The sequence below is a fragment of the Molossus molossus genome, unplaced genomic scaffold (genome assembly GCF_014108415.1).
Source record: "Molossus molossus isolate mMolMol1 unplaced genomic scaffold, mMolMol1.p scaffold_m16_p_4, whole genome shotgun sequence".
NCBI lineage: Eukaryota > Metazoa > Chordata > Mammalia > Chiroptera > Molossidae > Molossus > Molossus molossus.
In genome coordinates this window covers 22,822,380-22,848,950 of record NW_023425377.1, presented here as the reverse complement: position 1 = coordinate 22,848,950, position 26,571 = coordinate 22,822,380, and the positions used below count along the sequence as shown (strand labels likewise).

The following is a 26,571-nucleotide window of genomic DNA, read 5'->3' as shown; positions in this document are numbered from 1 at the left end:
GGGAAACCAGCCCGGCTCTGGACGGCGAGAGGCCCCAGCTAGTGGGATACAGAGCCTGGGGGCACAGCAGGCCCAGGACAGGAGCCTTCGGAGGGCTTCCTGTCCTAGCGTGGCTGCTCCGGAGCCACTTCCTTGGAATCACACCAGATGGACTAGCAGTCTGGATCCTCATTCTTCACAGTCACCACTCACGGGTATAACAAAACACATGGTCTACAGCAATAAAGTCTGAACATTAAAGCAAATTAAAAATGTTTATTTATATGCATTTAAAAATATCTCCCTATATAATAACAGGAAGTACATTTTCATCTAACACTTTCCTGAAATTAGCACACATCTCCACTTTACTTTTGATGTGAGACCAGGAGAGAGAGAGAGAGACAGAGAAATAGAGAGAGAGAGAGAGAGGAGGGAAGGGGGAACGGGAGATAGACCGAGCAGTCCCTGGTTTGGACTCCTATGTAGCTGTTTTGCCAAGTAGTACCCTGACTCCCCTTGAGATAGGGGAGATAGGATAGCAAATGTTTAACATGCTCGGTAGCCGAACTCGTGGTCAGTTGTATGATCATAAAACTGGGGCTTCAGAGGAGAGATGGACTTATGTGGACTATCTCTTCCAATGCTGGGATTTTGTTTGTTTTATAAAGTACAGACTTTTTCAACGAAGGCCATGCTGGTGGGGAGAGGATGGCAGAAAGGTGTGATCCGAGGGCACAGCCTGGGTGGGGTCAGACTCCTAGAGTCAAGGTCTGACCCTGCCTCTACTCCACAGAGTGATTTTGCAAAGTCCTACCTCTTCTGGGCCTCAGTTTCCCCACCTGAGAGGTGTGGGCCTAGACCCATTTGCGCTCGTAGCCCAGTGACTACTGCTGATGTTCTGTGGTCACCCCATGATGTGTTTGCTTGAGGAAGGCTAAAGCCCCAGCTCTGTTCCTTCCCCTCCCCCAGGGCTGGCTCCCTCCAGGGCTGGATCCGGTGGGGGCAGGTGCTGCTGGGAGAGGCTCTGGAGCCAATGCCTTGATTCTATTCTCTGTTCCTGTGGTTCTCTGCGCCTTCCATAGAGTCTAATGAAAGCTGGGAGCCAATGGGAGGGGGTGGTTCAGCAAAGTGAGGGTTGGGGCCTGGCTGGGCCCCCTTGGAACCCTCAGGCACAGCCCATGACCCTCTTGCTTTATCCCCAAAGCCCAGACACTCAGTGCTCTGTGTGCCATTACTCCTCTGAGACAGTTTCCTCGGGTGCCAAAAGGGGATGCACAAACCTGTCTTCCCAGGCTGAGAAAGAATTAAAAATTAAATACTGATATGAGTTCATCTAACATAGACACTTCACATTCATGGCCAAGGGGCTCCTTGCTCCTGGGTCTGCAGAGCCCCTGGCCTGCCCTGTGAGGTCAGGCTTTAAGGAAGACGCAGCTGGTGGAACCTGGAGAGATGTGGGCCCAGGATGGACTAGGCCAGGCCTTTTATCCAAGCGTTTGCTTTTATTTAAACCCTTCCCACCTCCTACCAGGCTCCAGGGTGTAAGCAGCAGCCCCTACCTTCACTCTCCTCAAAGGCTTCCCTACGTTGGCTGATGGCAGGGTGACCCTATGGAATAGTGTCTGAACTGGGACACTTTTAAGAGCCAGTGTGGCTCAGTGGATTGAGTGTCATCCCATGGACTGAGAGGGCCCGGTTCGATTCTGGGTCAGGGCACATGCCTCGGTTTTGGGCTCGATCCCCAGTGGGGGGCATGCAGGAGGCACCCAACTGATGAATCTTTCTCACATCGATGTTTCTATCTCTTTCTCCCTTCCCCTCTCTCTGAAATAAAAACATTTTTTAAAAAAAGAGTGGGAAGACCACAATGTATAATGTATATGCCAGATTCATTAGCACACACTGGTTCAGTTCCACAAACCAATGCGTATAATCACTGTAGCTAATTATTTCCCATCCTTGCCACACGCCTGCTGGACCCTCACGAGACTAAGCAGCGGTTTTCAACCGGTATGCCGCAAGAATCTTTAAAACATGCAATACCTGACTATTGAGTCAGGGGCGCTGACCTCTTTCCCCTTAGGTTGTCAAATAAAAGAATGACAACAGCCAGCACAACCATAGATGTCCGGTGTAAATGAATTAAAAAATTATACCTTTTTTTTTTTTGTCCGATTGGCAAAAAATAGAATATATTTTTTTGGTGTGCCGCAGGATTTTAGTAACTCGTTGATGTATGCCAAGAGATGAAATAGGTTGAAAATCGCTACTCTAAAAGGTCAGCTGGTTGCCGGCCCGTTTGACATGTGTAATCATAACATTCCTAAGGTCTTAGTGCTAGTGGACAGGAGCCCAGGTGCTCATGATCTAAGTCACAAACCATCACAACAACACAGTGGTACTTGCTCTGCCCCTTCTCCATGCCCAAACCTCCCTGTTTCATTTTCATCCCAAGGGAAAAAGGAGTGTCCAGGACCACTACTGGCCTGGAAGGTCCACGTAGCTTGACTCTTGTCTCTGGGGTCATTCACTAGCTCTGTGACCTTGAATGAGTAACAACCTCTCCGTGCTTCAGTTTCTGCATTTGTGAAATAGGGATAACACCATCCGCCGCTCCAGGTCAGTGTTGAAGAGCTAAGACCTAGCCCAGGATCTGGCACACTTTAGGTGCTCAATAAATATTGGGTACGTATCTGACTGACGCTGTTTTTTGTTGGCAGGAGTGGGCACCCCACAATAGGTCAATAAATGTTAACTGAGCCCCTACTGTGTGCCTGGCCCCATGCTAAATGTTTTCCATGCACTTTCCCCCTGAATTCCCCACGTCCTCATAAAGGAAGTAAGATTCTTGTCCCCATTTTCCAGATGCAGAAGAGGCAGTGCAGGAAGGTTAAGCAACGTGTGCAAGGTCACACAGCCAAGAAGAGGAGGCACAGGGATGCTGGAACCCACGACCGGCTGTTGGTGTCCATGGGCACAGTCTGCCTTCCTCCTTGCCCAGCTGAGGAAGGAGAGGCCCAGAGAGGGCAGGTTTCTTGCCCAAGGTCACGCAGGAGACTGTGACTGAGGCCTCCAGACCTCCAAGGATTTCCGTCGCAGAGCCCCCCTCCTTACGCGCTTGGCCCCTCCAATCGCAGCTCTGCGCGAGGGGGCGCGCATCCCCCCACCCCACCCCTCCGCTGTCCGTCCCTCTGGGTGTCTACGCGGGCGCAGCCGAGCACCCCTCCCCAGCCTCCGGCCGTGCGCGGAGAGCGGCAGGCGTTCGCAGCGCCGGCCGGCGCCCCACACCCGCTGCCGACAGACGGCAGCGCTTCGCTCGCGTCCCCCCAGCCGGTGCGCGGGAGCAGCCGGGGCAAAGGCACAGTGCCCGCCGGCGGCACATCTCCTGTTGTCTCCCTCCCTCTCTACGCTGAAGGGAAGCCAAGCCGGGAAGCTCCAGTAACCTGCCCTCCAAGATGAAGAAGCTCCAGGGAGCTCAACTCCGAAAGGTAGGGCGCGAGGGCGGGCTGGGGGCGCACCTGAGAGAGGAGTGCGGAGGCCCGCCCCCATCAAAGCCCCGGGAGGGGAGGGCGGGGAGGGGAGGGCACCTGGACCCAGCTCAGAGCTCTGGGGGAGGCCGGGCTGAGCTGGATTGCAAGGAGGGGCGGGGTCCCGGTCTGTGCCACCCCATACCACCCTACCCCAGTCCGAGGGTCAGGGTCGGGGTGTAGTGCGTTTGGGCCTGGGGCTCATTGGGCCAGGTCCTGCGAACAGGTGTCTGCAGCCCCAAAAGGCCCAAAGCAGGGATGGCTGGGGCCAGGCACCCAACCCTCTCAAATCCCACCGCCCACTCCCCCCCACCCCCAGGGCTGATTGTGTGTGTGTGTGGGGGGGGGGGTTGAATAGCTGAGCACCAGCTTTGAGCTGGACTAATTTGGGGGGGCCTTGGCCTGGTCTTCCTCTGCACTCTAAGCTAAAGCAGCCTCTGCAGTCTCGGGGTGGGGGGGCACAGGATTTCCTGCCCAAGCTCCTGCCCCCCCCACCTGCTTCCTCCCCAGTCCTTTCTGTCTCCTTGCAGCTGTTAGTGTCCCTGCTAAGACCCCAGGCTCCCCTCAGCAGGGCAAAAGGGGATAAAGACAAGCAATGAAGAGCTCGGAGACCCGAGAGAGATGGGGGTGGGAGCTGGCATGAAAGAGGCGGCCAAATCTATGTGTTCCTGGGGCCCTGGACCCGGACCTCATTCCCTCCCCACCTTGTCCTGTGGGGTAGGACCTCCCGGCCAAGTGGCATGGACCTGGGAGGGAGAGTATTGAGACACCTTTTCTGGCTTTTGACCTAAAAGTTCCAGTCTCAGCCAGGGCACCAGGACTCTGGGCTACTATTTCTGCAGGTGCCCCTTACCCTGTAGCTTTGGGCAAGTCCATCCTCTAACCTGGACCATTGCCTGTCCATCCCCAGTGTCAGAGTACCAAAGCAGGCCCCCCGTCAGGTGGTGGTGGGTGTGAGAAAACTGCTCACAGGGGCTGGTGTTATTGACCACTCCCCTTCTCCAAGGGCCTCCCCATTTATTCAAGCTCTCTGCCCTTGGGCAGCCGCATGGAACCACCGTGATAAGTGGGTCCTTTTTATTCCTGACACGAGTGACTTCTTGGGGATATGTGTGGGTCTCTTGGGTCCTAACTTCTGCCTGGTCCTTTTCTATTCTCTTCTTCTCTTCCCTTTCCTCTCCTCCCCACAAGGACCCCTCCCCTTACTGCTACAGGGCCACACATTATGCAAATAGCCACGTTTTGTAACCCCCAACAATTCTGGGAGCTAGGTCTTATTCCCACTTTATAGACAAGGAAACCAAGGCAGAGAGGAGTGCAGCTTACTGCTTTCCTGGAGGTGGGCTGAGCAACCTAGGACCAGCAGAGCAGGGGTGGGGATGTCTAACCTCAGGGTACCCTCCCTTGGTCTGAAGAAGGGGCAGGGAGGCAGGAATGCCGGGTGTCAGCAAAGGAGCAACGCTGTTTAGCAATGAGTATTGGCCTGAGAGTCAGGGGTCTGTGTCCTGGTCTTGTTCTGCCCTTAACTTGCTGTTTGACCTTGGGCTCAGCATTCCCCTCCCTGGAACTCAGTTTCCTCATGCCGAATGTGGGTTCCAGATTCCTACTGTATCTCTCATCCTGAAGATGGTGTGAGAGCCTTGGCTTGAGCAGCCTTACCTCTCCCAGCCCCTGGCACTGCTGGTGACCTGTATCTGCAGGTCCCTAACAGAAGGGGTGCAGGTCTGCCAAACTCAGGTGTGGTCCTGCCATGACTCTGGGGGGGGGGGTGCGGGATGGAAACCTCACACCCAGGTGGAACTGTGACTTGATTCATTAAGCTTCCAGCCCTGCCCCATTGATTTGGTTGCTTTCCTCTGTCTCCTGCCTGGTTCCATCCTCTCTGTTCCGGCCTCCTGGGATTCACGTCATGATGAGGTTGAGGACTCCAGGTGGGCTTCACATTGGCTCAACTTTGAAGGACCCCTTCCCCTGCTCCTGGAGCAGAAACAGGCTTCCCTCTGTTTGGGGGAGGTGGGGGACGCAGGGCTGGCAGCATCCTGCTCTTGGAACTCTTGTCACCATGGAAACAGAGAGCTGGGACCCGCTCTGTGAACATAGAAAGGGCAGCAGCTTCTCAGGAGGGATCAGAGGAACCTCATTATCGGGCCTTCCTGCCAGCTGGCCTGGATGGGGCTGGGGAGCTCACAGGGAGACAGGCTGCCTTGCCACCCGATACCAGTGTCAGCTGACACTACCCCATCCTTCTTGGAGCTTACCTTGGAAGGAGGGGTTCCAGAGGGCTGGTGCTCACCCAGGTAGGGAGGGAGTCTTGGGGGACAGAGCATCAGGGGGAAGGGGCAGGGTTCGGATGGGCCTGAGAGCATGCCTGAGATCGCAGCTAAGGGACTGCCGGTGCATATTTGTTTCAGTCCTGGAGCCCAGCTACTTAAGAAGCAGCTTTGCCTGTTTTTCATTATTGTCACCATCACCCATGATTGTGCCCGGCTGTCCCAGTCACCACTACCCCTTGGTCCAATAGCCAGCCTCAGGCAGGATCATCCCCATGGTCGTCACTATCACTGAGAGTCAACCCAACACTCTTACCCCATTTCTGCCCCCTGAGCCTGTTGCACCAACCCTGTCACCAAGTCCAGTCCTGTGACGCTCGCACTCTTCATCTCAGTAATGCTCATGTGACGAATCCCCAGCAAAGCCTTCTCTGTCGCCACCTGCTTTGTGTATAGACACCTACTTGGTCGGGTGGCGGGAAGGGCGATTTTAGGGGAAAACAGAAACCTGATTAGTAGCTATTTCCCGAGCCCCTGAGTGTGACTCTCATCTGGTCCTCGACCACAGCAAGTGTCTCCGGTGAAGTCTCTTTGGTGAATCTTGCCTCACAAATCAGAGCTAGAAGACTATTAGGTAGAGTTGTCTAGACCTGCATTTCCCCAAGTATATCCTAGCAGGCCAGCTCCTTGAAACCCTTTTCTTAAATAGGATTGGAAAATACGATCTATTCCAGTCCCTATTTGTTCCATTAAAGGATCTGACAAGTCCTGTAGAAAAGAAACCTGTTTTACCTTGTGTTAACCCAGCTCTTCCCAAACTTCTTTGAATCAAGAATCACTTGTTCCACTGAACACCTATGAACGTCCCAAGGGATGTATGTTTTGAAACCCTGACATATCCAATCTCCCCATTGTCCAGATGGGGAAACTGAGGCTCAGAAGACTCTTTCCTAAAGTCGTACAGTGAATTGGCTCAGACCTGGGACTAGAACTGTGGTCTCCTGATGCTCAGTCCAGTGGAATCACTGTTTTCCCACAACCATTCCTCAGCGGGCAGCAGGGAGACTTTCTCTCTGAAAACCATGGACATATTTGATCATTAGCCTTTGCAGGTCCATCTTTTTCTGCCATAAGGTGAGCCTTTCAGAGGCAAGTAGGAAAGATATGACTGCCCCTTTCTCTTGACCCATTCCTGGAGTCACTTCTGGAAACTGCGCTCTGAATTGTAGGGGGTCGTCCTGGTATCTTCGGACCTCCTTCCAGGCCCAAAGCCCAAGCAGCCCGTGGACATGCTAACTCACATCCCTCGGGGCCAGGATTCCAAGCAGCTGATCCATCTCCGAGCCCCAGCCTCAAAGCAGAATGCCCAGTGGACTTCCCTACCCTCCTTAAATCACAAGAGGAGCCCTTAGGGACAACTGGCCTCCAGTACCCTCTGTACATGCATCTGTCCTCCAGTGACAAAAAGATTATGACTCTGTGAGACAGATTGGTGCTTAAGTAGCGACTTCCTGCTTGTGAACTAAAATTCACTGTCCTCTGGAGGCCTCCTTGGACATAAATCTAATCCCTCCCTCAGGGGAGCTCAGGGTCCCTCCAGGTCCTCTCCTTTCTATTCTCAGGGTTCCCAGCTCCTTCCTCTTGTCCTCATGTAACCGCTTTTCCTGAACAACCTCCAGTCTGGCCACCTGCCCTTTGGACATGCTCCAGTCTGTCTGTGTCTTTGTGAAAATATGGTGCCCAGAGTGGAGAAGCAAAACTTCAGCGCTGGTGTTTGAAGACATGGGCTTTAACACTGGGAGACCGCCACTGGCTAGCCTTGTAAAAACCTCAGGAATGCCAGGATTCCTCTTTGACCCTGTTTTCCCCACAATTAAAATGGAGCTTAGGCGAATACTTAGCTCACAGGATTGTTTTGAGAATGAAATCAGGTAATGTGAGTAAAATGTTTAAGCATAGTAAGTGCTTAATACATGGTGACTGTCGTGAAGGTCATCATCATCGTCAAAATAAGACCATCCTTCGATTTGACCTCTGTGTCATCCATACGAAGATCAAGGTGGCTTTCTTAGTGCCTGAGCAACCCTGTGGGTCTCATAAGTTTGCAGTCACCTAAAACCTCGAGGAGCTCCTGTATATGGGCCATGTTAGCCCAGATGAGAAATTGATCATCTGAATCAATAGAATGTCTTTCACGTAGCCCATTCAAGTCCATATTCTTGTATCAGTGGTCACAGTTCCAACCCGGCCTCAACTTTCTCTTTCACCCTTGTGCTCTCTCCTATTGGCAGCCTGTCTCCCCAGACCTGCTGATGACCCCCAGTGACCAGGGTGATGTAGACCTGGATGTTGACTTTGCCGAAGACCGGGGGAACTGGACAGGCAAACTGGACTTCCTGCTGTCCTGCATTGGCTACTGTGTGGGCCTGGGGAATATCTGGCGTTTCCCCTACAGAGCCTACACCAACGGAGGAGGTATGAGCCTGAGGGGCGGCCAGGTGATGGGCCAAGGCTCCGGGAGGACTGAGGTTAGAAACGGTCTTCGCTACCATTTTCTATTTGACCTTGAGCAGAATTAGTTGAAAGTGGTTTCATAGCAACCTGAGGCTAGAAAGAGGGAGCTCCCCTGCCTTATCCCTTTTCATCACCCGGGCTACTCCTCCCTTTCTCTCGTCCCCAGCAGAGATACCCACACAGTGGGCCCTAAGCCTGGGCACTTCCTGGGCTCTGAGTGATGGGCAGAGAGCTGCCTCTGCTTCCTGGTGAAAAGCTGTATCGGCCTGTCGGTGATCACTGTACTTTCAGTGTTCTCCCCACCCCCACCTCCTCCAGAACCTTGCTCTCGCAATCATTTCTGCTCGTGAATCTTCAATCTGTCTTCCTCTCCTGGTTCCTTTCACCCTGGCTGCCAACAGAGTCTCTCCCATCTTAAACAAATTCTCTGCTACCCCTGCTTCTCCATCAAGTGACTGTTCTAAGTCTTGTTAACAATAACTAGGGTTGAATACTCACCATCTGTCAGCCTGGTCTTAGTGCTCTCCATGCCTCTGATGGCCTCCTGGGTGGACACCTCTGTTCTGATGAGGAAGCCTGGGCTTGGAGAGGCCAGGTTCCTTGCCCAAGGTTGCACAGCGGCTGGCCCAACATCCCACCCCGGACTCTCTCTGCAGAGCCGGTGCACGCCCACCAGGACTCCATTTCTCCGCCCATCTCTACCAAACTCATTAAAGAAGGGCATGTTGGCAGGGTGACAGAAATCCAAATAAAACTAGATGAAGCCTGGACAGATGAACTGATACGACTGGGAGTGGAGGACTGGAGCCGGCCTCCAAAATTCCAAGGACTTCATAACATCCACAGTTCTCTCTGCCCCAACCTGCACTCCCCAGGTCCTGACTCTTTCCCTCTGAATGCTGACCTCTTGTTTTTCCTGGGACAGGCTTTCTCCTTGCAGTTGGGGCGGGCAGGGACCGTTCTGGGAGGACTTCATGCTCAGAACTGCCGTCTCTGAGGGGATCTATAGAGAATTGCAGGGAGGGTCTCTGATGGGCCTGGCTTGGAATACGCGCCCATGAGGAGGTGGGCAGGGGTTGGCTGGTGTGACTGGCAATCCCTCCAGAGCCATATGGTGGTGGGAAGTTGTCTGAAGGAGGTGGCTGCCAATATGAGAAAAAAGGGGGAAGGGATGTTGGGCACATGGGACCACAGGTGGCAGCCACGAGCATCAGAGGTGGCAAAGTGGGAAGGGGAAGGGCGGGTAGATTGGAGGGTTGATTTCTGCACTGAGGAATTTGCACTTCCTTCGGCAGCGAATTCACTCATGTATTCATTTATTTGTTCATTCACTCACTCAGTGTCTGCTCTGAGCCCAGCCCTGGTCTGGGCACTGGGGCTACAGAGGTGAGCAAATCCCCGCCCACCCCTTGGCCCTCAGTGATTGATGGTAAAAAAAGAAGACAGACCCAAGCTGCAGGAGAAGTGTTCCCTCAGGCCACAGGTGGTGTCCAGCAGTCAGAGAAGGGGAGGGGCTAGAGCTGGGCTTTAAGGGGAGCTGGCCCACTGAGACCCTGCCCACGCTCCCTCCTCCTTGCAGGTGCCTTCCTCGTGCCCTACTTCCTCATGCTGGCCATCTGTGGCATCCCCCTCTTCTTTCTCGAGCTCTCTCTGGGCCAGTTCTCCAGCCTGGGGCCCCTGGCTGTCTGGAAAATCAGCCCCCTTTTCAAAGGTGAGGCCTCCTGGTCCCTGGGGTGGTCTGGGCCTGGGGGAAGCCAGGTGGTTGTCCCCTACCCTTTAACCTCCAAAGAGGGATGGCTGCCTGGAGGAGACACAGCCTGGCCCATGGGTGGGCTTGGCCTAAGGGCAGCCCCTGTCGCCACGCCAGGTGCCGGCGCGGCCATGCTGCTCATCGTGGGCCTGGTGGCCATCTACTACAACATGATCATCGCCTACGTCCTCTTCTACCTCTTCGCCTCCCTCACCAGCGACCTGCCCTGGGAGCACTGTGGCAACTGGTGGAACACAGACCTCTGCCTTGAGCACAGAGGCTCCAAGGATGGCAACGGGGCCCTGCCCCTCAACCTCACCGGCACTGTCAGCCCCAGCGAGGAGTACTGGAGGTCTGGGAGGGCCCATGCCCCGGGGGGAGGGTCAGGGGGAGGGCAGGGATGAGCCCAAGTCCCCAAGGAGCCCAGTGTTCACCTCCAAGGTGCTCGTATTAGGTGGACTCTGGGTTCTAATCCCAGCTCTTCACCTGACCAGCTATATGATCTTGAATAACTAATGTGGCTTCTGATGCTTTATCTTTAAAGTGGGTATGGTAATAGTATTTCAGATGGTTGCCATGAGGACTGAATGAAAGAAGGCATATAAATTTTGCCATCCAGCCTGCTGGATAACAAGGGCTCAATGAATGCAAGTTGATGATGATGATGACAATGATGATCATGATGATGGTGACAACAATGATGTGATGACAATGAAAACAGTAATAGTGACCTTTTGGAGCTTCAGTTTCCGCCTCTGAAAAGGAGGATGATAATAGTCCCTACTTCATAAGATGTCATCCAGTCAGTCACTCATTCATTCATTATTTCAATCAATATTTAGTGAGCACTGACTCTATTAGGTGAAGAACATAGTAAGGACCATCTCTGTTTAGTTTCATAGGAGAGATAAGACCATAGTAGAGTAAAGGATTGTTGTGAGAACATAGCAGAGTAAGGTAATGCAGGTAAAACCCTTATTACAGACCCAGACAGACTGTGAGCCCCCATGAACGGTGGGTGTCAGGAGGTCACTACTCATCAGCCTGTCCTAAAACCCCACCTTATAGCTGAGAAAACCCAGAGGCTTGCTCAGTGCTTGGTGGAAAAGGCAGTACCGGAACCAAGTAACTCTGATTCTTTTTTTCTTTTTAGAGATCATATATTATTATTTTATTGAATTTTAGAGAGAGAGAGAACAGGAGGAGAGAGAGAGAGAGACATTGATGTGAGAGCCAAATAGCTATTGGCTGCCTCCTGCATGCCCCCTATGGAGGATCAAGCCCACAACCCGGGCATGTGCCCTGACTGGGAATCAAGCCTTTTTTTTTTTTTTTAATTTTTTTTTTTTATTATTGATTTTGGAGAGAGAGGAAGGGAGAGGGAGAGAGAGAGAGAAACGTTGATGAGAGAGAACATTGATTGGCCACCTCCTGCATGCCCCCCACTGGGGACTGGGCCCACAACCTGGGCATGTGTTCTTACCGGGAATCAAACCGGTGACCTCTTGATTCATGGGTCAATGCTCAGCCACTGAGCCACACCGGCCAGGGGAGTCACCCTGATTATTGATCCTGTTTGGAACATTCCAGGGTAGCCTGGCCCCTGGGTAGGCTGACCGGAGGACACAAAACAGATACCCCCAACCCTTCACCTGCCAAGGGCTGCTCTTAGGACTCTTCCTTCAAATGGACCCCATGTCTTGAAATATTTTGGTCTCCAACCCTACATTTCTTTTTTTCTTTTAATCCTCACCCAAAGATATTCTTCCATTTACCTCTAGACAAGGTGGGAGTGGGGAGAGAGAGAGAGAGGGAGAGAAACATCCATGAGAAAGAGACACATAGATTGGTTGCCTCCCGCACTACCCCGACCAGGGCCGGGGACCAAACCGCAACCGAGGTATGTGCTCTTGGCCAGAATCGAACCCGCAACTCTAGTCCACGGGACGACGCTCCAACCGCTGAGCCAAACCCGCCACAGCTCCAACCTACATTTTTCGTACAGTTTATCCGTTTGTCTATTTAAAGTCCATCCAAAGTGAGTGCATCTGTTGGGGAGTATGTCTGACCAGTGGGAGAGGACGAGCTTGGGTCTGCAGCTTAAAGCCAACAAATGTGATGTCGGGGTCCAGCAGCTGCCAGGGGTCTCCATGGAAACACCACGACCCACTGCATCAGTGGGGGTGCGGGCAGAAAGCAGACAGGACTCTCGCAGGCTTCAGCAATGGGAGTTCAGTGGAGGGACTCTACAGAGGGATGGGAATCCAGAGGGGTGAGGCGCCAGGGATCAGCAAGGGGGCCGCCGGAACCATCTGAGCCAAGGAGGCCAGCGGAGGGACCGGTGGGAGGGAACCAGGGAGATTTGGAGCCTGGAGCAAAGGCTGCCCTACAAGAGCTTGCTGCGGAAGAAGGCAGCCATGGCCAGGCATGATGGCGTGCGTGCATATGTATGTGTACACATGTGTGTGCACACATGTGTGTGCAAATACCCCAGCCACTCACTCCTCCCACCCTCCAGTCTCCTGCACTAGCCAAACCGAAATGGAAATCAAAGAGCAGGCAGCTGGGCGATGGGCTCTGTTGAGGCCAGCCTCCTGGGTGCAGAGCTGGTCAGAGGACAGATCGGAGTCAAATGGAGACTAGCCAGGATCGCCTTGCAGGCTGGCCACGGCTTTCCTCCATGTCAGTGGGGTGTGGCGGCGTGACCAGAGGACACTCAGACCTTCGTATCCCACAGCCGCTACGTGCTCCACATCCAAGGCAGCCGGGGCATCGGCAGTCCAGGGGGGATCCGCTGGAACCTCTGCCTCTGCCTGCTGCTCGCCTGGGTCATCGTGTTCCTCTGTATCCTCAAGGGCGTGAAGTCCTCAGGCAAGGTGAGGCCTGAGGGGCTGGGAGGGGTGAGGGCTTCCTGGAGGAGGCAGGCCGTGGACCGAATCTAACTGGGTGAGGGGAAGGGAAAGGACATGGAGTTGGGGGCAGGGGGGACTCTGCCTGAGAAAGGTAAGGATGGGCCGTGGCTAGGCTGGTTCCCTAGACTAGAAACTTGCCAAGTCAGGAACTGTTATTCAAGTTTGCACCCTTACCTAGTGACTGGCACTTTGAAGAGGCTTAGCGGGTGTTTCGGAATGCCTGGAGCGTGACTACATGAATCAGAGCTCTTTGAGATGCAGGAGACCAGAACCCAGTTGTCACACTCAATTGGAAAGTCTAGAGTGTGTGCTTCAGGCATGGCTGGGTCTAGGGGTTCAGTGGATGTTATTAGGGCTGTGGTTTTCACAGTCCCTCAGCAGTGCCTTCCTGTGGATTGGCTTCCTTCTTTGTGCGGTTGCCCCAGCAGCTCTGGCAGTACCCATCCCTGAACCAGTCACCGTGGCCAGGAGGGTGGGGTGCTGGGCTGGGTCATGTGCCCACCCCCGGAGCTGGGAATGGAGTCAGTCCCGGCTAGGAAAAGCCAGGGGACTGTTATGAAGAAGGTCAATGAGATGCTGGCAGACGAAGCCACAGACGTCCACTTTAGGTTATGAAGGGCGGGAAGGCCATAAAGCTGTTTCCGAAGGACTTGGAAACCTGCACGGTTTACTTAATCATTTATAAATCAGAACTGGTCCCTCTTCAAAGTGCTCAGAAGTGATGTCCACCTTGAAGAGAACCATTAAGAGAACGACTAGGAAGCCAGAGAAGAGAGCACTTAGAAAGAGAGGAGAGGTCATCGTGGGGCAAGCCAAGACAGTGAGGAGCCTGGGGCTCGGTGTCTGCTGAGGGGTGGCTGGAGATTGGAAACGGGCAGGGACAGGGCAGAGGGGAGTCTGGGAATGTCCAGTGTCTGATGATCATACTGGCTGATGACCCTGTGGGGTGGGTTTGCCAGGGGGAGTGGACATGTAGGGCAGGAGGCTCTTCTGACCTCCAGGGCAGGGGTGACGGTGGCCTGGACTGGGCCACCGGGAGCTGGAGAGGGTGGATGCATTTGGGACAGCCTTGGGAAGCAGTGACAGGACTCTGCTGATGGGATCAGTGTGTGGAGGGAGTGGGAGAGGGGAAAAAGCATCATAGCTTGATGCTGGGGGTAAGAGGGGGATTCTAGAAGAGGAGCAGGGTAGAGGATGTCACCCTGTTTTCTGTCCCCACGTATCGCTCTCAGGTGGTGTATTTCACAGCCACGTTCCCCTACCTCATCCTGATCATGCTGCTGATCCGAGGAATCACCCTGCCCGGGGCCTGGAGGGGCATCCAGTTCTATCTCACCCCCCAGTTCCACTACCTGTTGTCTTCCAAGGTGAGGCCCTCAGGGCTGGGGTGCAGAGGGAGGGTCAGGCCTGGGCTGGGAAGTGGAAAGAGAGATTCCTGGTGGGCAGGGAATAGGAATTCCCACCATGGTGAGCCTCAGGCACCAGGCACTGTTCCGGGCACTGTCTTTTTCATTTATTGTTCATGGCAATCCTGTGAAGTAGACATTATTCTCCCATTTCACAGATGATAAAACTGAGGCCCAACAGAGTTAATGATCAGTTTACGGTCACACAGCTAGGGAGGGGCAGAGCTGGGATTCTAACCCAGATCTGTCTGACTCCAAACCCCAAGGAGAGCATTAGTAATAATAATAGTCACAACAATGGTACTGATGACTATCATTTCATATTTATTGCCAAATGACTGTGCCTAATCCCACTCTTAGCATTTTGCATATATACAATCATTTAATCCTCACCACCACCCTATTCCCATCCCCTCATTGCAGAGGATCCTGAGGCCCAGAGAGGTGATGTGGTTTGTCCAGGCTATACAGCTAGAGGGGTAGAGCTGGGGTCCAAATCCAGCTCCTTCTGACTCCAGCAAGGGAGGGTAGGGGTTACATGGGCTTGTTGTCCATATGAATTTACTGAAACATTACATGAGGAACTACTTCCTTCAGAACGAGACCAAGCTTGGAGACTACCTTCTAGATCTTGGTTGGGGAAACTGAGGCCCAGAGAGGCACAGTGTAAATGATGCAACTGGGTTTGCTCCCAGCCCATGTCACTTGTGAGACAGGCCCTTCCCCACGCCGTCCCTGGACCTCTTGTCTGGCTCTCTCTCCACCTCCTTCTACCTGTGTCCTTGGCCCTCTGACACCATGGTATGCCAGCTGCTTCTCTTTGTCCTTCATCCTCATCCTTCCTGCCACAGGTGTGGATCGAAGCTGCCCTCCAGATCTTCTACTCCCTGGGTGTGGGCTTCGGGGGTCTGCTCACCTTCGCCTCCTACAACACATTTCACCAGAACATCTATCGGTCAGTGCAGCCTCCTGGACCCCAGGGTGAGAGCTGGGAGGAGAGGGGCTAGCTGGGGAGGGCCTCGTGGGTGAGGCTCACCTGGTCTGTGCCTGGACTTCTCCCTGCAGAGACACCTTCATTGTCACTCTGGGCAATGCCATCACCAGCATCCTGGCTGGCTTCGCTATCTTCTCCGTGCTGGGCTACATGTCTCAGGAGCTGGGTGTGCCTGTGGACCAAGTTGCCAAAGCAGGTGGGCGAGGGTCTGTATCGGATTCAGCTGGGGCCGGGAGACTGAGCCTATGTGTGGACCAGCAAGGCTGTGGGTGGGTATGTTGAGTGTGTGTGTACACGTGCATGCATGTGCACACAAATGAACACGTCTTAGCTGGTCTCTGGGTGGCTATGCGCGAGTGAGTGTGCATTAACCCGTGTCTGGAGATAATGAACTTCTGTATGAGATTGTCTTATGTCTTGTCACCTCTTAGAGACTCGAGTTGCTTGTCCAGATGAGTCATATCCTGTATTGAGATGTCCGTGTGCAAGAGAGTCTGTGGTGTGAGTGATCCTGTGGATCAGTGCCTCGTGCCAATGGACGTGTTCAAGCATGAGTGCTAGTGGGACTGTTTGTGCAAATGGTTGTGTGCATAAGTGTATTCAAATGAGGTGTTGTATTTGGGCCTCGTGTTTATTCATGAGCTCATTCATTCATTGCTTCGATCAATTTGTGTTCATTGAGCACTGACAGAGTGCTGGCATGGGTCCTAGGGGTAAGAAAGTCCCAGGAGTGTGCAGTGAGTGGATATCTTTGGGTTTGCCCAAGAGGGTGTAAGCGGCCATGTGTGTTTGAGTATGTATGTGGGGGCCTGCTGTGTGCCCCAGGTGGCTGACCCCGTGTGCCCTTGGCCCAGGCCCTGGCCTGGCCTTTATCGTCTATCCACAGGCCATGACCATGCTGCCTCTGTCACCCTTCTGGTCCTTCCTCTTCTTCTTCATGCTGCTGACTCTTGGTTTGGACAGTCAGGTGAGCCTTGTCCAAAGGGTGCCTCTTGGCGTGTGTGCTGTGTGTATCTGTGTGTGCATGTGCATGAGATGTATGCCTGTATGTGTGTGTCTATGTGTAAGGTGTCTGGAGTGTGATATAGGCGTGTGTCTGTGTGGTGTGTATCTGTATCTGTGTGACTATGTGTGTGTGGTGGAGGCAGAACTCCGACCCTCCTCCCCTCCTCCACAGTTTGCCTTTCTAGAAACCATTGTGACAGCTGTGACGGATGAGTTCCCGTACTACCTGCGACCCAAGAAGGTCGTGTTCTCAGGGCTCATCTGCGTGGCCATGTACCTGCTGGGGCTGGTCCTCACCACTGACGTGAGTGGCTTTGCAGGGAGGTGGCTGGTGGACGAGGCTGGGGGGACACGTGAAGTAATGTCTGTGGCCAGGCTGTGCACTCCCCGAACCACCCATTTCTTTGACCCCTTTGGGAGGAACCTAGACCACCCCAGACCCTCTCTCCCAAGAGACAGGTTGGCCTGTGACCCAGAGTCCTGGCTTTGGAATCTGAAAGACCTGGGTTCGAGCTTCGCTCCTGCACTGGCTGAGTGAGCTCAGGACAAGTGGCTCATTTTCCCATCGATTAAATGGGGTCTGCCTCTAGGGTGCAGAGACTCAGATAAACTGATGTGTGTAAAGGGCTTGGCCGGTGGACGTGCCACAGGGTCATCAGCTTGCTCTCCCACCAGCCAGGCTGCTTCCTGCCTGGAGAAGGGGCTGCAGCAGGGAACCAGGCCGCAGGGAGGGGCCCCAGAGCTGTGACTTGTATTCCAGGGGGGCATGTACTGGCTGGTCCTTCTAGACGATTACAGCGCCAGCTTCGGACTAATGGTGGTGGTGATCACCACGTGCCTCGCTGTCACCCGGGTGTATGGTGAGAGGGGCCGGGGAGGGGCGGACTTGAGGCTCCCCACAGTGGGAGATGGGGGTCTACCCTGGAGTTGCCCAGCAATCCTGGTCCCAAGACCCAGGATTTCTGGTGGGGGCCGTTGGGGTGGAGGAGGGGCTGTGGGTGCCTGTGGGCCTGTGGGTGGGGCCTGTGGGCTGGGCCATCCTCCTCTCCTCCCCTGTGCAGGCATCCAGAGGTTCTGCCGGGACATCCACATGATGCTGGGCTTCAAGCCGGGCATCTACTTCAGGGCCTGCTGGCTGTTCCTCACCCCAGCCACACTCCTGGTAACTGGGGTGGGAGGGAGGGCTGCTGGCTGGGGCCCAGAGCTGAGGGCAGGGCCTCGCTGGGCATTCAGCCCTGGCCCAGAGTAGACCTATCAGGCCTGAGAGGTGGGCTGGGCACCAGGATCAGATCTACTCCCCTCCCCATGGTGCCTCAGCTTCTGTATCTGTGCTGGGCCTTGTCCTCAGCTTGGTTGGCAAAATGAATACGGCCTTCTCAGGCCTCTGGGCCTTAGGTGTGGGGCATTGAGGCTTTACTTTCTCAGCTTTGGGGTTGGGTTGGAGGTGGTCAGGGATAGAGCATCTCAGAAATTAAGGTACTTCAGGGCTGGGCTGGCTCAGACCTGGGTGTTGGGTGAGCTTAGAGCGGAGCTAACTCAGGCCTTGCCAAGGCTCCAAAACAGAGATGGACTGTCTCAGGTTCTACTGCTACTTAGGACTGGGCTATCTCAGACACTGGGTGTCTCTGGGCTGGGCTATCTCAGGCCTTGGGATGGCCCTGGGCTGGACTTTCTCAGGCCTTAAGGTAGCTCAAACCTGGGCTATCCTAAGCCCTGGGGCCAGCCCAAGGCCCACTGTGATGCTGGGAGCCCCCTACCTGCAGGCCCTGCTGGTGTATAGCATCATCAAGTACCAGCCCTCAGAGTACGGTAGCTACCGCTTCCCAGCCTGGGCGGAGCTGCTGGGCATCCTGATGGGCCTGCTGTCCTGCCTGCTGATCCCAGCCGGCATGCTGGTGGCTGTACTTCGAGAGGAGGGCTCGCTCTGGGAGGTGAGTCAGCCCTACCCCTGCCTACCCCTAGCCTTCCCGACCTGTGGCCTGGCCCTGGGCCCACCTGCTAAAACACAAAACCTTTGCACCAACACCTTATCCAGGGCCTCGCAGGCTTCTTTTAACCAGGCTTCTTAAGAGCAGTGTTTCTAGCCAGTAGCCTGAGCTATGAATCAGTTCAAACCTATTTGGGCTGAGACAGGCTTGGTGGGCCTGCCCTGTGGCCCCTCATGTCACACGGGGCCTATGGGAGGGCTCAATCCAAAGATCTCCAACGGCCAATGCCTGCTTGTCCTGGACAGAGGACAAGGGACTTGCTCAAGGTCCCACAGTGAGTCAGGCAGGGGTCAGGACTTGAAGCCTGGTCACCAGCCCAGAGCTTCTATGGAACTCAGGGTCAGAAGGGGCCCCAGAGGGCAGGCTGTCGTCCTCCTGTGTCCAGGAGCCCTGCTGTGGCCCACAGGTGACCGGGGAATGGGCTGATGGTGTGAGCCCTCCTTGTGGCCAGGGCTTTGTGGAGAGACCCGCAGGGATCTGCAAGCCTCAGAGGAGGGAAGTGGTGACCCTTTGTAGGCCCATGAGCTTGCTGTGATGCTGTGTGATCATGGAGAGATCCCGCCCCTCTCTGAGCCTCAGGGTGCCTTCTTTATACTGCACCCTTCACCTCTGAGCCATGGGTGTGGAGTCCTCTCGTGGCAAGAGGCTGTCACAGTGAGCAGAGCCGAATGAGCCTGCCAGCCCCACAGAGAGCCTGGGGACCCACCTTCTACCCCACATCCCATCAGAGGTATGCTGGGTCCCACTAGTAAGTGAGAGCTCGTTGTTACATATTCAGGAATGTTAGCCACTTGTCAAACCACTGATACCTTGAGAAGGACATGATGGGAATATTTGCATCACTGAAACTGGCTACAAATCAGGCCTCCTTCTCCCTCCGCCCTCCTCCCCAGCCTGCTTACCACACTACTGCCCCCACTCCCCGTAGAGCCCACTGCCCCTCAGCTGTCCCTCGCCCCACCTTCATGTCTCTACCTGGAGAGAGGCTCAGAGCCCTTCCCTGGAAGAAATGGGTTGTGGCCACACCGCCCATACCACAGGGCGTCCTGGAGTCCAGCCACGGCTCTGCCTCCGACTGCTGTGTGGCTGGGGGCAAACCCCTTGCCTTCTCTGAACCTCAGGAGCCCCACCTGTGCTACTACAGGAAACGTGTCTCCTTGCCTGAGAGCCAGGGTGTCTGAAAAGGGAAGGAGGAAGAGAGGGTGCTCAGAGGGAGGGCTCCAGTCCCCCTGGGGCTTAGGGGTCCCAAGCCTTGCTCTGCCTCCCGACTGCCCCACTACCCCAGCTGCTCACAGCTGGTTGGAGGGGCATGTCGTTGGGGGTGGTAAGCACTGCAGAGGAGTCCTTGTCCAGCTCCAGAGTGACACCCTCAGAGACCAGGCTTCCAGCACCAACCGAGACCTGACTAAATTGACAAGGTGATCGGTACAGAAACCTAAGGAGAGAGCAGTCCAGGCAGAAAGGCCATTAGTGCAAAGGCCCTGAGGCAGGAGGGTCTGGCACGTTGGAGGACAGCAAGGAGGTTAGTGGATCAGAGAGGGTGGAGGGAGAGTGGCAGGAGCTGAGGTCAAGGAGGTAAACAGGGGTCAGGACAAGGAGGCCATGGGAGGCACTTAGGATTTCATTTCAAGTGAGATGACAAGCCATTGGCAGGTTTCTGAGCAGAAGGGCAACATGCTCTTCATAGATTTTTTTTTTTTTATCCTCAATCAAGGACATTTTTCCATTTTTGTTCAGATAGAGTGGGAGGGAGAGAGAGGAAAAGAGATAGAGAGAGAGAAACATCGACATGAAAGGGACACATCAGCCCTGGCCGGTTTGGCTCAGCGGTTAGAGCGTCGGCCTGCGGTCCCAAGAGACCCGGGTTCGGTTCCCGCTAAGGGCATGTACCTCGGTTGCAGTTTGTCCCCGGCCCTGGTTGGTTGTGCGGGTGGCAGCCACTTGATGTGTCCCTTTCACATCGATGTTTCTCTCTCTCTCTCTCTTCCTCTCTCTCCCTCCCACTCTATCTGAACAAAAAATGGAAAAATGTCCTCAGGAGAGGATTAAAAAAAAAAAAAAAAAAAAAAAAAGAAAGGGACACATCAAGTGGCTGCCTTCCACACGACCCAACCAGGGCTGGGGATGAATTGCAACCAGGGTACATGCCCTTGACCAGAATTGAACCCATGACTCATTGGTCCGCAGGCCAATGCTCTAACCACTGAGCAAAACAGCCAGGGCACTCTCTTCCTAGATTTTAATAAGTATCACCATGCTTTGAGCATGGAGCCATGCTAGGCCTGGGCTAAGGGCATTGCACTTCTCTCCCGTGAATCTGCACCCCATGGGCTCCACTTAATGTTGGCTGTCTTTCCTCCTCGGAGGGTCTGGGCCCTTCTGTCAGGGCAGAGGGCTTAGGAAATGTGGTTTGAGGGAGAAGGAACCCTAGAATGTCCAGGTTTAGTCATCATCTTAGTCAGCTTCCTCCTTCCATGGAAACTGGGGCTGGGAGAGGGAAAGGTCAGACGTCAGAAGTCAGAATGCGGCCCAATGTCAGATACTCGGAAGTTCAGCGGTAATTCCCGCCTGTTTTCCCAGTTCCCTCTTTTCCCAGAGCTGCCAGTTGCTTAGCACTCAGCGTTTAGGGAAGGGACCCAGCATGGGCTCTGTACTGGCTGCCACGCAGTCATCAGCACGGCCACCATTCCCCGGGCCTTCCCCTCTTCCCAGCACCCTGCACGACAACCTAACTGGGCATCATGAGGAAACCGAGGTTAAATTCTGTGCCCAAAGCCCACCCAGCCTATGAGTGGCAGAGCAGGGGTCTCGTCCAGGCATGTGACAGTCCCCGGGGTTGTTGCGAGGACCAAGCCAGGTGATGTGGGCAGGTCTGCAGGTGCCGGGCCCCAGGAAGCACTGCTTGAGCGCTGGCTGTTTCCACCGCTGTCTTTGCTCTGCTGCAGAGGCTCCAGCAGGCCAGCCGGCCGGCCATGGACTGGGGCCCATCACTGGAGGAGAACCGGACAGGCATGTACGTGGCCACGCTGGCCGGTAGCCAGTCGCCCAAGCCGCTGATGGTGCACATGCGCAAGTACGGGGGTATCACCAGCTTCGAGAACACTGCCATCGAGGTGGACCGAGAGATTGCCGAGGAGGAGGAGGAGTCTATGATGTGAGGCAGGAAGCAGGTGGACCGGAGGTCCTGCCCCAGTGCAAAGGCAGCCGTGCCCTCTGGGGTTCTGGGAGGCCTGAGGCTGTGGGAGGTTGCCATGGTGATGCCAATCCTCAATGCAAGTCCTTCTTTGTGGTCTCTGCCTCTCCTGAAACCTCTGTGTACCCCCTACACACACACACGCACAAACACACGCACACATTCAAAACTGAAAATGATCCAGTCCAGCCCTCATTTCACAGATGGAGGAGGACTTGCCTGAGGTCTCATGGCAGAGGGGACCGAACCCCAGGCCTCCTGACCAGCAAGCTCCCTTTCTCATGTGGCAGCTGACACCCCCCCCCCATCAGTGTTCAGGCCCCAAGCCCCTCCCTTTTCTCAGGAAGCCTGACCCCACCTTTCAACAGTCAGAATCTGGAGCAGGGCAGGGGCACTCAGGGTGTCTCAGGCCCAGCAGGCCCTGGGCATTGAGGGTTAGCAAGTCAAGTGGGGAAAGGTCCCTCTGGGTTCCTGTGCACAGGCCAGGTTTCCTGAAGGAGGTGGGGCCGGAGGGCTCTGGGGGATGGGTGAGTTTGGAAAGAGGAAGAGGAGGGCAGGGTGGGGAAGGCCTCTGGGCAAGAGGCTGACCCAGCCGGGTGTGGAGATCAGAATGCAGCTTCTACCTCCTCCCCTGGGGCCAGGAGGGGGCTGACTGCCTGGGGCAGACACCAAGGACTAGGAGCAGAAAGAGTGGGGGCAGGTTACAACAGGGTTCAAGGGGAATGAAAACTACTGGGGAGGGGGAGCCAGGGATGTGGGTGGGTCAGTGTGCAGGGCGGGCTAGAGGGGACAGGGTGGAGATGAGAGGCCTGTGGAGGACAGGCAAGAGGGGCTGGTGGCCTGAGCAAGGGTGGTGGGTGTGGGAGGAGGGAAAGAAGGGGGACCCTGCACCTCCCTCGTGTAGGGAGCCCCAGGCATGACTAGGACAGAGGGGAGAGATGACTGATATGCACAAGCTTTGGAGATGAGAACAAGGGTCATCGTCGAGACGATGGGCCCTTCTCTTCCCTCCCTCCTTGTCCTGGTGGTCCCCACTATGTCCTCCAGCTCCAGGCACTGCTGGGAAACTGGCCTTGACTGTGGATGACCAGGGCAGCTAGGAACTCGGAGATGGTCCACTCATGGCTGACGGGTCTTGATGCTGCCCACTCTGTTCAAGGGACCCTGGGCCCGGGGCATGAGGGCGGAGACAGAGAGCAGAAGGCAGCTGACACCCCAGGCCTGGGGCCAGAAGCCTTGGTATCTTCAGTCCCCAGGCGCGGGAGGGGCTGCCCTGGGGTCCTGTCCCTGAGAGATGAGGGTGTGTGCACATGCCTGAGCAGGTCTCCTGCGCGTGGTGGTCTCCCCACCGGGGGCACGGCGCCCACGTGCAGCGGTGCCAGCCTCTGCGCCCGTCTCTCTTGGTGTCTCCCATCCCATCCGTGTTCTGTTGGTTAATTGTTAATAAAACCCAACGAGGTCATCCTCCTCACCGTCTCTTTCCTGCTGAGAGCCAGGAGGTGGGCAGCACAGGGCTTTCCAGCTCCCATTGGACGGAGACAGAAACAGGCTCAGCGCCTCCTGCCATGGCTCCCCTGGCTTCTGACACTTCACTTCTCTATGGCAGTGGTGGGTGGTGGGGCTGAGGAAGGGTGAAGACGAGACAGGCCCCTAACGACCACTAAGACCCCCTTTATACATACAGACACGTCGAGGCCCCCCGAGGGGAAGAGACTTGGTCGGGGTTACTAGGAGGAGGCAGGCCCGCAGAGCTGGGGGCAAACTGGGCATGCCAGCCTTCCCCTCCGTCCCCAGCTGTCCCCGCCTTCTCTGCAGGTGAAGCGGGAGCTGGAAGACCAGGGTTGGGAGGAGCCCAGAGTTTCCCAGGCTGGAAGAATTTCCTGGTTCTCCCCTCCCCCTCCTGGCAGGACCTTGCCATATAAAAGAGCCCCAGAGCCTTTCAAATGCGAGGCCCATGTGTTTGCAAAGGCTTTGATTGGGGGTGGAAAGGAAGGGCCGCATATTTTGGATATTAATAAATTTCCCCTAACAAAGGGCCAGGCCCCCATCCCATCCCTCTTTGTTTGGGGTTTTAAGTCGGGGGAGAGAGATGGGTTTGCTAATTTGCAGAGGATGTAAGAATGGACCTTGCAATTCAGGGTGCTTCTTCCCACACCCGGGGTGGACTCCATCCAGCCCGGCTAACAGAGTCCGGCGCCAGCCCCGAGAGTGACCCGGTCCTCGTGCCTCTGGCCCTGGCTCTCCCTGCTAGCTCTAGGCCACACTCCAGGCCACTGAGGCCGCCACGGCCCTGCATGTACGCCTCACACAGATGCATTCGGGCAGTCAGGAATGGAGGGTCCTGAAGTCCAGGCTTCTCCCTGGATTCGGAGTCTGCGATTGGAGGGGCCAAGGAGTCTGGACCCCTAGCTTCACCTCCCCGCCTCACCTCCCTGCCTTGCTTGCTCCTATCCACCGCCCTGAGGCTGGGCCTGCGGTTCCTGGCCGGCCCTCCTTGGCCCAGCCTTTCAGGCTGTCCTGCGTTTCCCATCTCCGCTGCTCCCAGCCGGCCTGTCCTGCCTCACCACCCTCCCCTCCCTCTGCCGCCCTGCACCAGCTCCCAGCTGCTAACATTTCGTGGGCCCCTGGCTCAAACAGAGCCCAGCCAGGTCCCACCTGCAGTGGGAGCTGACGAGGGACCAGGGGCCCTAGCTCGAGGGCTCCCTGACAGCACGGAGGCACCGAAAGGAAGCACAGCCCTTCTGGAGTGGAAGCCCAGCCAAGAATCCTAGACCGTCCCAGCAGGTGACAAAACCCAGGTCTGCAGGACCAGGCGGGGAGCCCGGGGGAGCAAGGCTGTAGGTGTGAGCAGGAGAATGAGTGGCACCTGTTAGTGAGTGTCCGAGAGACAAGAAGGAGTGGTGGGGACTGTGGTAAACTAGTGAAGGACACATGCCTCTGTTAAGAGGGAGGTTACCCTCAGAAGTGTGGGCCCAGGTTACAAGATATCTAGACTTTTTAAAAACTCCTCAGCCGAGGATACTTTTCCATTTATCTTCAGATAGAGTGGGAGGGGGAGAGAGAGAGAAACATGACATGAGAGGGACACATCGATTGGCTGCCTCCCGCACAACCCTGACCAGGGCCCAGGATGAACTGCAACTGGGGCGCATGCCCTTGACTGAAATCGAACCCGCGACTCTTTGGTCCGAGGGCTGACTCTAACTGCTGAGCCAACTGGCCAGGGTGACATTTTCCAGTTTTAAACATAAGCAATTGATTCGAAAGACGTAAACTGGCATAGCTCAGGTCGGGCCTCCTGTCGGCCTCTCTGCAGCCTCGGGAGATTAGCAACCAGAGGGGGCCTTGCCCCAGGTCTGCCCACCGAACTCAGTGCTCCGCCCTTCTCAGCTAACCTCTGTCCCCAGTCCCTTGACCTTGAGAGGCTGGTGGGGTGCCAGGGGAGGCAGCATCTGTGCCCGGCTAGGTGTGGTGGAGGGTGCCCTGGGGCCCTTCATTCCTGTTCAGGGACTCATCAGAGGTGTCCTCTTAGGCAGCACTGAGATGGGGCGCTGGACCATCTGCAGTCACTTCCAACCTATGATCTGAGAGCCAACATGGAGGGGCAGGGGAGTCAGGGGGGAGGGGCACCTTATCATTAGGGCCAGCCATATTCCCAAGGTCAAGTGAGGGTCAACAGACAAAACCAGGGGTCACAAGGGTTAGTGTTTGATCCTCGCAGTCTTTGCCCTCTGTGTCCCCCTCCACCGCCCCAGCCAAGTTCACCCTTACATGGTTCCTGAGCAGGCCCAGGCTCCTGACCCAGGGTCTTCCCCACCCACGCCTGGGAATCCCGCCCATTCTCTTCGGTCTTGATTCCATATGCCCTCCATCCCCACCAGGTGTGGACTCCCAGAGTCTGGAGGGGGCGCGGCTCAGCCTCGTCTGGTGAGCCCGACAGCTCCCCTGCAGGGCACTTGAACTGACCTAACCCATGTTATTTCCTGGCAGTTAAGACTCATCACACTTGGGGACCCCAGGAGGCGTGGGGGGCGGGGAACGCAGACTGCTGTGCCACACAGACCCGAGTTCACTCTGAGCTGAGCCCTCCCTGCCTGTGTCCTTGGGGACCCACAGCACCAGTTCAGGGCCCTGCACAGAGCCATGTCGCACTGAAAGCAGTTTGTTGGAGGCTCTGGGGACAGCCAGCAAAGAGTTAAGCCGGTCCCAGCCCCTCCGAATTCCACGTGACCCCAGGTTGCTGAGCCTTCAGGGCTGCGGTGGACGCTCTTCTCCAGACTCATTTTTTGCTGGTGGCTCATGGAAAGTTTGGCTCCTCGAGCTCCAGGCCACTCCCTCTGGGGCTGAGGCCTGGCTGACGCTGGTCCTGCCCTGGAAGGGCGTCCAGGGCCGCCTGCCCTCCCTAGCATCCTTGGCCGGCGCCTCTGCTCTTCCCCGCCTGACCTTCTCCCCCAGGACAGAGCAGCAGCCTGCCCCGCTGGCCACACGGAGGCCTCCTCCCAGCAACCCCATCCAGGATCACTTTTCGTTTGGGGGAGAGGAAGCCTTTTCCCACTCAAGTCCACAGTGTCTGCGAGCTGCGTCCCTTTGAGAATTGTGGCGAGTAGGCGGCAAGGCCGACTCGGACATCGCTGGTCAGACCCCCTCTCACCTCCACAGCTCGAGGCTGTGCCATCCGAGCGAATCTGCTACTTCACTTCTCTGGACTCAGTGTCTCAGGTGCAAAATGGAGGAGATAGCTTTCCCCCAGCAGGGGGTCAGATGAGATTATATAGATGGTCGATGTATATTTTAAAAAAGCCATCAGAGTGCTTAGAGCAAAGCGTGGCATGTAGAAAACCCTCATGAGCCTGCTGTCCCTTGTACAGGTAAAGAAACTGAGGCCCAGCTCCTGCCCCCAGCAAACCAGGGAGAAGGAGGGTGGGGGTGTGCTTGGAGCCAGAGGTGGCCAAGGAGGCCCGGGGCTTGCCGGCACCTTCGGGTTCCGTGGCAAGGTGCCTTGGAAGCCGAGCCTCAGTATGTCCATCTGT

The 26,571-nt window shown here is 55.6% G+C and overlaps 1 protein-coding gene across 1 annotated transcript; it reads left to right on the top strand.

The window, feature by feature from the left end:
• The first annotated feature begins 3,062 nt into the window (after positions 1 to 3,062).
• Positions 3,063 to 21,538, top strand: SLC6A7 (solute carrier family 6 member 7). Its single transcript, XM_036240744.1, has 14 exons — positions 3,063 to 3,470; positions 8,071 to 8,254; positions 9,873 to 10,004; positions 10,161 to 10,395; positions 12,781 to 12,919; positions 14,188 to 14,322; positions 15,213 to 15,316; positions 15,427 to 15,551; positions 16,210 to 16,322; positions 16,533 to 16,664; positions 17,121 to 17,220; positions 17,422 to 17,522; positions 18,124 to 18,291; positions 21,294 to 21,538. The coding sequence occupies exons 1-14, from the start codon at positions 3,438 to 3,440 to the stop codon at positions 21,504 to 21,506; spliced, it is 1,914 nt and encodes a 637-aa protein (XP_036096637.1). The 5' UTR covers positions 3,063 to 3,437; the 3' UTR covers positions 21,507 to 21,538.
• The last annotated feature ends 5,033 nt before the right edge of the window (positions 21,539 to 26,571 follow it).

Excerpts from the sequence above, each read along its gene's own strand:
- SLC6A7 (XM_036240744.1), top strand. The coding sequence starts at position 3,438 with ATGAAGAAGCTCCAGGGAGCTCAACTCCGAAAG. Across the intron at positions 14,323-15,212 it reads ACTACCTGTTGTCTTCCAAG|GTGTGGATCGAAGCTGCCCT; the intron begins GTGAGGCCCTCA and ends TTCCTGCCACAG. Across the intron at positions 17,523-18,123 it reads TCACCCCAGCCACACTCCTG|GCCCTGCTGGTGTATAGCAT; the intron begins GTAACTGGGGTG and ends CCCTACCTGCAG.